Source organism: Odocoileus virginianus, unplaced genomic scaffold (assembly GCF_023699985.2).
Source record: "Odocoileus virginianus isolate 20LAN1187 ecotype Illinois unplaced genomic scaffold, Ovbor_1.2 Unplaced_Scaffold_5, whole genome shotgun sequence".
Lineage (NCBI taxonomy): Eukaryota > Metazoa > Chordata > Mammalia > Artiodactyla > Cervidae > Odocoileus > Odocoileus virginianus.
In genome coordinates this window covers 2,756,837-2,765,747 of record NW_027224267.1, presented here as the reverse complement: position 1 = coordinate 2,765,747, position 8,911 = coordinate 2,756,837, and the positions used below count along the sequence as shown (strand labels likewise).

Here is an 8,911-nt window from a genome sequence, read left to right as displayed (position 1 = left end):
CCCTGCAGACAGAGCCGCCCAAGCATAGCTTGTGGGAGCACGCGGGAGGCCGGCTCTCCCAGACCCACGGCCATCTCCTCCGTCATGCACGCCCAGACTGGGGCCCAGGACCTCACCCTGGGAACACCCCCCACCCCGAGGCACCAACACCTTCCCCGCCCCTTGGACTCCACACGGGGTCCCCTTCAGGCCCTACTCTGGGTACTTGGGGCTGTGCCGCACGCTTGCCGGGTCGCGCGGAACAACACGCAGGATCCCTGGGCCGGGTGGGAGGCGCCCGTCTGCACAGACACGCGCCTGAGCGCCGCAGGTGCAGACACCTTTCATCGGTGTGTGGAGGTCTTGTGCTTCCTTCGTCGGACCACCCGACCCATCCACCCGCCGGCTGGACCCAGGACGTGGACCGGTTCCCTGGCTCCGCAGGTCGGCCCCGCCCATGCCCTGCCCACCCACAGGCCCACCGTCCCGCCCACCCACAGGCCCCACCCCCGTCCGGCCCCTTCGCAAGGCCGGCCCTTTCTCAGGCCCCGCCCGCTACTCAGGCCCCACCCCGCCCGGCCCCTTCCCCAGGCCGGCTCCGCCCCAGGCCCCACCCAGGCCCCGCCCCACGGGCGCGCGCCTGCGCAGTGAGCACGGGCGCAGTCGGAAGCCCGGCGCGGACCGCGGGGACCGCGGGGACGGCAGCCCCACTTGCCCACAGCACGCAGCCCACAGTCGTCCGCCGCCGGGGCTCGGGCCGCCCTGGCCGGGGATGGCGGCGGCGGCCGAGCCCGGTGCCCTAGGCTGGCTTGGCGGCGTCTCCCCGCGCTCGGGCAGCCCGACCTCCAGCCCCGAGCTGGGCGCCGGAAGCCGCTCGCGATCGGGGCCGGGGTCCGGGCCGGGGTCGGGGCCGGAGCGGTCGGGCGCCAGGCCCCCAGGGCCCGCCGCGCCGAGTCACAGCTTCAGGAAGGTGACGCTTACTAAGCCCACCTTCTGCCACCTCTGCTCCGATTTCATCTGGGGGCTGGCCGGCATCCTGTGTGACGGTGAGCGCCCGCGACCCCACCGCGGACCCCAGCCCCTGCTCTCTGCACTTCCAGCAGGGGCTTCCCCGGGACAGAGACCCCTGCCCTCGGTTCAGGAGCGTGCCAGGCCCAGACCTCCCGGCGGAGGCTATGAGGACCTTGCGGGGTCTGGGTGCGTCAAGCGGTCGCGGCCTCTCCCCCGGGAGTCCTCACCTGGGTTGGAACCCTGTGAGGAAAGAGCGCGGCGGCCGCGCAGGGCCGGTGCAGTGACTGGGGATGAGGCCAGCCAACCCTGGGCAGGTGCAAGGGCCAGCAGCGTGGCCAGGCAGGGCTGGCCTGAGCCACTGGCTCCCCGGGGCTGGTGCTGGTCTGTTCTCTCCTGGGTGTGTGCTGCTGCCCACAGGGCTGCCCGGGCTCAGACTCCAGGGAGCTGGGCCAGGCCTGCCACCCCGAGTGTGACGTGCCCCGACAGGGCCCGGCCCAGCCGCCAAACGGGCCTGGTCGGGCGGGGAGGCCCTCCATCATGCGTCTCCACGGGGGATGGGACGGGGCGGGGCGCCTCTGCCCTGCCCAGGGAGACAGGCCCATGGCTCTGGGGACCGAGGAGCCTGGGGCCTGGTGTGCTGAGGAGGCTGGACTAGGTATGGGTGGAGGAGCTGCCAGGGAAGTGGCCGGTCCTCCTCACAGGTAGGACCTCCTGCCGGTGGGTGCTAGGTCTGAGGGGCAAAGGAGCTCACAGAAGGGAAATGGGAATGATGTGCAGACACTCTCCTCAGCTCTGGAGGGTGAGCTGGTGACCTCGGCACACAGAGAGGCCTGGCAAGGGTGTGGGAGGAAGAGTGCCTTCCCCTGCCAGGGAGCACCCAGGATGTGTGGGGAGCAGGAGCTCTCTCTGTGGGCCAGAGGAGGAAGCTGAGCGCCACCTGTCAAGAGCTGCCGCCTTCTGAGGCTGTGCCAGGCGTGCCCCTCACCCTGCTGCATGCCTCCCCAGGATGGAGGGTGCCCCCTTGCTGCCTCCGTGGGCCTTGTGAGCACAGCTCATGCCTTGGAGCCTCTGGGACACCTACCTCTCCGGGCAGGACCAGCTGCCCTCAGAGGCAGGGCATCCTGGTCTCAGACTGGCTCTGGTCCAGGCAGGCACCTCATGTGCGGGAGGGGTAGTTAGGGGTGTATGCACTTGTGGGGAGCAAGGGAAGGGTGTCCCTGGAGAAGCTGGTCTGGGGCAGGCAGAGATGCAGGAGGCGGCCAAGGGCCCGCCTGCCTACCCACCGCTAGTAGAGACTGGAAGGAGCTGGGCCTGTGTATATGTGTGTGTGGTGGGGGGAGCAGGTGGACAGGGCTGGCTCAGGACACCAGAGTACATGGTCATCCCGGATGGCCAGAGCCACCAAGCTGCTCTTCACTCAGCTCTCAGGGGTGGGGCCGAGGACGAGGCTCTCTCCACGCTCTCTCTCTACCCTGACGGCCAGGGTTAGGCTCAGGAAGGTCTGGGAGGGTGGGCCCACTGTGATAAGCTGTCTGCCCTGGCGCGGCCTCCCTCCCTCATGCCAAGCCCTGCGGTCTCTTGATCCCTGGGCAGGACAGGGGCCAACTCACGGGGCTCTTGTTCCCACAGTTTGCAACTTTATGTCCCACGAGAAGTGCCTGAAGCACGTGAAGACCCCCTGCACCAGTGTGGCTCCCAGCCTGGTCCGCGTGCGTATGGAGCTTGGCCGCTGCACCTGCACCTTTGGGAGGAGGGCAAAGAGGGCCTGGGGGCCCGGCTCCTGTGTGTGAGGGGGCTGGGCTGGGAGTCGGGCCGGCAGGTCAGATGGGCTGGGCTGGGAGTGCCCCCTTGCAGTGCACCCCTGTCCGCGAGCCCCTCCCAGGGCAGCAGGGGGCCCCTCTTCCCCAGGGCTCTGACCCTGTCTTCTCTGGGGTCCTTGGTACCCAGCAGCCTGTGGCTGGGCTTCCCTCCACCTGTACTCGATCTGGCTGGCCCCAAATGTATCAGCCAGAGGAACAGGCCTGGGGGTGGCCAGTACCTGTGCAGCTGAGTCAGGCCTGGGCCAGGCCAGCTGGGCCTGAGCTGCAGAAGGGGCTGTTTGAGGTCACGCCCTGGGGCTGCCCCGAGTCAGTCCCGCACAAGGAACAGAGGAGTCCGCATGCTGGGCGGTCCCCAGCAGGATCCCCTGGGAGCATGGAGGGGCCCAGAGGCACACACGGCACTCCATCAGCAGGGCTCGGGAGGACTGAAGGGTCAGGCAGGAGACCAGGGCTGGTCATGGCAGCTCCTTGGGCAGAGAGGAATGGGGGACCCAGGCTGAGGCCAGGCTCTGCCCCTCCCAGGTCCCGGTGGCCCACTGCTTCGGCCCCCGGGGGCTCTACAAGCGCAGGTTCTGCTCCGTGTGCCGCAAGGGCCTGGAGGCGCTGGGCCTCCGCTGCGAAGGTACCGCCAGCATCCCGCGTGGCCCCGCCCCAGGGGCCTGGTCTCTGCGGCCCGGGCGGCCCTCGCCCCCCCTTGCGGTCAGGCCGCAGGTCTGGGGTGGGAGGCGGGGAGGTGGGTGCGGGGCATCTCAGGGCCGCCCCCTGCGTGCAGAGGTGGGCTGGGTGGAGAGACGCAGAGAAGCTGGTTCCCATCGTGCCGGGGTCGGGGGGGGGGGGGGCTCGGGGGTGTTCCTGTCTCACCACAGGCCCCCAAACGTTCAGGAAAGTGAGGTCCGGGGAGGGGCAGACCCAGGCCTGATCCGGGGGTTTGGCAGGGTCGGTGGGCAGCGAACAGAGGCCCCCTAACCCTGCCCGCCCCCCAGTGTGTGAGCTGCACGTTCACCCCGACTGTGTGCCCTTCGCCTGCAGCGACTGCCGCCAGTGCCACCAGGACGGGCACCGCGAACATGTGAGTGCGCGGGGCCTGGGGGAGGCCGGGGAGCGGGCGGCCGGACGAGCCGCTGACGGCACTCTCCGCAGGACGCACACCTCCACCACTGGCGGGAGGGGACCTTGCCGTCGGGCGCTCGCTGCGAGCTCTGTCGGAAGACGTGCGGCTCCTCGGACGTGCCGGCCGGCGTGCGCTGCGAGTGGTGCAGCGTCCAGGTGGGCGCGCTGGGCGGGGCCTCTGCGCGCGGGGCGGGGCCTCGGCTGCCTTCGGCTGGGGCTGGCGCGCGCGGGGGGCCTCGGCGGTGCCGCCGGATGGAGTCCTGGGTCTTGGGCACAGCTCGTCTGGATCGCGCCACCTCCCGGCCTTTGGGGGTAGAGGGGAGACTCAGGTCTCTGGTTGGGGGTGCTCGGTGTGGGTCCTCCTGGCCTTCTGCGCCGGAGCCCCGCGCTCGAGCCGCACCCGCTCCCCTCAGGCCCACTCGGTCTGCTCCGCGGCGCTCGCCCCCGAGTGCACTTTCGGGCGCCTACGCACCCTGGTCCTGCCCCCCGCCTGCGTGCGCCTCCTGTCCCGAAACTTCAGCAAGATGCACTGCTTTCGAATCCCTGAGATCGCGGCGCCGGAGCCGGGTGAGCCGGGTGACGGGGAGGGGTGGCCGGCGCTGGGCCGGGCCCTGACTAAGGCCGTCTGTGACCCTCTCACAGGGGACGGGGAGGACAGCGCCGATGGCAGCGTCCCCGCCGGCCCGGGCCGAGAGGTGGGGGCGCCTGAGTCCGGTAAGTGCCCCTTCGCTGTGCCCGCTCCCACACCCCGGACCCCGCTCCCTCGACCGTCTCTCACTCCACGGACTTGCACGCGCTCCCCTGCGGCCCAGGCAAGCAGACTCTGAAGATCTTTGATGGCAGTGACGCGATGCAGCGAAACCACTTTCGTACAGTCACGGTCCCGCACCTGGCCCGGAGCCAGGAGGTGCTGGTAAGAGGGAGCCCGGCCATGGGGGGCTGCGGGGACCCACGGACCTGGCCCTGGCAGGCCCCACCTTTGCCCCCTTCTCACAGGAGGCGGCTCTGCGGGCTTACTACATCCCCGAGGACCCTGAGGGCTTCCAGCTGCAGGCGCTCCCCACTCCTGCGCAGCTTGGAGACACCGTGGCAGCGGGAAAGGTCTGGAGCGCTGGGTCCGCTGAGGAGGAGGGCGGCAGAGCAACTTGTCAGGCCTGGGTCCTCCGCGCTCTGCCCCGCACCCAGGAGATCCTGAAGATCTACCCGGCCTGGCTCAAGTGAGACCAGGTCCCAGCAGGGCTGTGGGGGGCGGGGAGGAGCGCGGACCGTGCCTCCCCAGCTCCTGAGCCTGTCCCCTGCAGGGTGGGTGTGGCCTACGTCTCCATCCGTGTGACCCCGCAGAGCACTGCCCGCAGCGTGGTGCTGGAGGTCCTCCCGCTGCTCGGACGCCAGGTGTGTGCCCACCCCGCCCCGCCCGTGTACCCGCCCTGCCAAAGTCTTAGGGTGGTGGGGTCCCGTCCAGACTTGATACCCTGAACTGTACCCCCACAGGCTGAGGGGGTCGAGGGTTTCCAGCTTGTGGAGGTGCTCATGGGCAGCAGACAAGGTGAGGGGGCAGCCTGTAGCCCGTGCCCTGACCGCGTCTGCCCAGGGGCTCCGGGACACCTGGTCATGGAGGTGGTCGTGGTGTCTGGGGCTCACGGCGGTGTCTCTCAACCCCACAGTCCAGCGCACGGTGCTGGCAGACGAGGAACCCTTGCTTGACCGGCTTCGTGAGATCCGGCAGGTCAGTGGATGCGGCCATTTGCCCCCGGGGAGCCGCTGGCCTTTGGGCACAGCCTGTCCCTTGTAGACAGGGAGTCTGCCCTGAGGACACCAAGGCCACATTGGCCTGCAGTGCCTCCCCCTGAGGTCTCCGTGTGTCCCTCCTCTGCTGTCCTTTCTTATTCTGGGGGCGCTTGGCCTGGGACGTCTTCCCTTTGGCCCCCTGTGGACAGAGCGGGTGGGGGGTGTCCCCGGGGCTCTGCTCAGTGTCCCCTCCCTGCAGATGTCCTTGCGGCAGATGAGCCAGACACGGTTCTACGTGGCTGAGAGCAGGGCGCTGGCCCCGCGCGTCTCTCTGTTTGTGGGTGGTCTGCCGCCGGGCCTGTCCCCCCAGGAGTACCGCAGTTTGTTGGATGAGGCTGTCGCCAGCAAAGGTACACCTGCCTGGACTGTCACTCCCTGGGCTGGCGGGGTGCCTGGCCTGGTGGGGGGTGCAGACCAGGAGTCCTAAGGGGGGGTCTGGGGGCTGCAGTGCCAAGGTGGGGCCCTCCTGCTCCCCCCTCCTCCCAGTCACATGCCAGACTGGGTCCTGACAAGAGGACCTCTGTCCTCATGTCTGAGGCCCAGGGCCTGTTACCTCCTCTGGAGAGTTTCTGGGCCTCCTGATCTGGGCCCTGGGGCTGCCCAGTGCCTGAAGTAGGGGACACTTCTGGGAGAGTGAGCTTCCCTTTTCGGGGGTGTGAGCTTCTTTCTGGTCTGGGAGGCTGGGTGGCCACAGGCCCTGGGGGCAGGTCTCTGGCATCTGATCACAGTCCCCCCATCTTTGCAGCTGCTGTGGTGACTGTGAGCCATGTCTACTCCGCCCAAGGTGAGCCACCCGCAGACCCTGGTCAGGTTTGGTCAAAGGTCACCTCCAGAGCAGGTGGGGCAGCCCCGCCCTCTGGCTTCACCTCATTGGGGGCCCGGGGTAGGGGAAACCTTGGTGTTTGTTTCCCGGCTCCCAGCTGTGATGCTTTTGCTAAAATGTGACTGAGGTGCAGAGAACATTCTCACCACAGCCTGTGCTGCTCGCGGGTTCCAGAGTTTATCCCGGGCAGCTTTAGATCTCCCCAGCAGGAGGACTGGAGAAGGCAATGGCACCCCACTCCAGTACTCTTGCCTGGAAAATCCCATGGACAGAGGAGCCTGGTGGGCTGCAGTCCATGGGGTCGCGAAGAGTCAGACATGACTGAGTGACTTCACTTTCACTTTTCACTTTTATGCATTGGAGAAGGAAATGGCAACCCACTCCAGTGTTCTTGCCTGGAGAATCCCAGGGATGGGGTCGCACAGAGTCGGACATGACTGAAGTGACTTAGCAGCAGTGGGAGGACAGTGTCATGGGGCCCGTGTTCCCCTCTGGGGGCCGACAGCAGCTCCCAGCACCCCCCATGGCTCTCGTGGGCCCTGGGGCCTGTCTGTCCCACCACCTCCAGTAGCCTTGCTCTGCCCATCAAGCATCTCCCATCTCTGGGCCTCGCTGTCCTTGAAGGCCTCCCCCAGGCAAGGAGTCATGCACACCTTGGGACAGGCTGGCCCAAAGCGGGCGTGGCCAGAACTGGGGTCATTCCCCCACAGCTGGGGCCCTGGCCCAAGACACTGTGGGGGTCGGGACCTTCGCACAGGCACCCAAGCTCACCGCCCACCTGCCACAGGTGCTGTGGTGCTGGACGTGGCCTGCTTCGCGGAGGCCGAGCGGCTGTACATGCTGGTCAGGGACACGGCTGTGCGTGGCCGGCCGCTGATGGCCCTGGTGCTCCCGGAGGTGCTGGTGAGTGGCGCTAAGGTGGGCCTGGGGCTGAGGCTCCCACTGGTTTGTCTTTATCTTGGGCCGTTGGAGCAAAGTCCAAATGTCTGCTGCAAGGCCAGCTCGCTCCTCAGGATGGGCCGAGGTCTGACCTCAGCAGGCCCTGCAGGGCACACATTGTCAGCCTGTCACGTGTGTGTGACTGCGCGGGCAGCCCCCGTGGGGTCATGGGCCCTGGCCCCACTCGCCCTGCCTGGGAGGCCCTGGACCTTGCTCGCAGCATGGGCCTCCTCAGTACATGATGCTCCCCGACTCCCCAGGCTGTCTCAAAGTCCCCACAGGGCCCCGGACCCTGCCCTGTGCTCTGTGCCCTGGTCCACCTCTGGTCCTTAGCCCTGCTGGCTTCCAGGGACGCCCCCCCCCCCCACCATCACCAAGGGTGTCTGTGGCCCCTGACCTAGCTCAGGTCAGGTGGAATTACAGCAGAAAGTTCAGGCTGTGACTGGGGGGGCCACCCCTTGTGGTCTCTGCTGCCCTGGCCAACCGTCCAGACAAGGGCGTGGTGATCGTGGGCCCAGGCCCTCCGCCCGCCCTCTGGCCAGAGACAGGTGGGTCTTGCCAGCCCTCTCCCCTGGCAGCTGCCTGCCCCAGCGAGCAGGTGAGTGCTGCCCGCAGGCCGCCCTGCCTGAGGGCCCACACGCGCCCTCTGCGTGCCCACAGCCTTGAGCCACAGCCGAGCCGTGTGCCACCACTGCCCATGGTGTCTGCCTGTCTGTCCCTCGTCACCCAGCGGCCCCCATGGCGGGGACTCCAGCCCCCCCCCCCACGGTGTAGAGACCCCAGCCCCCCACCCCCACCAGGGGGGACCTCAGCCCCCCAACCCCACCGTGTAAGGCCCCAGCCCCCCCCCCCACCAGCTTGGTACCCCTGCTCTCTCAAATGCCGTTTCTGCTATGTGTGGGGAGGGCCTTCACCCATTGCTGGGGTGAGGCATGGGGCGGCCCTTTGCGCCAGGGTGCCCCTCCTGACTGCCGGGCGGGTCCCAGTGGGCTTCTGGCCTGGACTCATAGGCCCGTGCACCAGGCGGGGGTGGGGCCTAAAGACACGTCGTGGCAGGGGCGCCGTGGCCATCGGTTCAGGGCTCCGGGTACCTTCCCTGCCCGTTGGTCTGTGGTCTGTGGTACCGCGGGGGGTGGTCTAAGAGGCCAGTGGTGAGGTGGGGTGGCTGCGTGGCCTCCCTCCCAAGGAAGGCCAGCCCCAGATCGGCGTAGGGTCGGGGGAGGCCCTGCTTCCCCCGGGGGCCGTCCCGCACCCCCTGACGCAGCCCGCATCTGTCAGCACACGAAGCTGGCCCCAGACTGCCGCCCCCTGCTCGTGTTTGTGAACCCCAGGAGTGGAGGGCTCAAGGGCCGCGACCTGCTCTGCAGTTTCCGGAAGCTGCTCAACCCCCACCAGGTCTTCGAACTGACCAACGGGGGGCCACTGCCCGGGTGAGCATGCC

The 8,911-nt window shown here is 68.5% G+C and overlaps 1 protein-coding gene across 2 annotated transcripts in view; it reads left to right on the top strand.

Annotated features, from left to right (window-relative positions):
- The first annotated feature begins 615 nt into the window (after window positions 1-615).
- The window catches only part of DGKQ (diacylglycerol kinase theta), an 11,532-nt gene continuing 3,236 nt past the window's right edge, over window positions 616-8,911 (top strand). Inside the window, exons 1-16 of one of the 2 annotated variants that reach the window (XM_020899453.2) lie at window positions 616-1,025; window positions 2,620-2,699; window positions 3,333-3,432; window positions 3,794-3,879; window positions 3,951-4,076; window positions 4,334-4,487; window positions 4,563-4,634; window positions 4,733-4,833; window positions 4,917-5,137; window positions 5,222-5,312; window positions 5,412-5,466; window positions 5,585-5,646; window positions 5,908-6,058; window positions 6,454-6,492; window positions 7,319-7,434; window positions 8,749-8,900. In XM_020899453.2, the coding sequence (XP_020755112.1) occupies window positions 752-1,025; window positions 2,620-2,699; window positions 3,333-3,432; window positions 3,794-3,879; window positions 3,951-4,076; window positions 4,334-4,487; window positions 4,563-4,634; window positions 4,733-4,833; window positions 4,917-5,137; window positions 5,222-5,312; window positions 5,412-5,466; window positions 5,585-5,646; window positions 5,908-6,058; window positions 6,454-6,492; window positions 7,319-7,434; window positions 8,749-8,900 (1,880 nt within the window). In that variant the 5' untranslated portion in view covers window positions 616-751. Of the gene's footprint in view, window positions 1,026-2,619; window positions 2,700-3,332; window positions 3,433-3,793; window positions 3,880-3,950; window positions 4,077-4,333; window positions 4,488-4,562; window positions 4,635-4,732; window positions 4,834-4,916; window positions 5,138-5,221; window positions 5,313-5,411; window positions 5,467-5,584; window positions 5,647-5,907; window positions 6,059-6,453; window positions 6,493-7,318; window positions 7,450-8,748; window positions 8,901-8,911 lie in introns of both variants that reach the window. The other variant, XM_070462496.1, reaches the window with a different exon arrangement.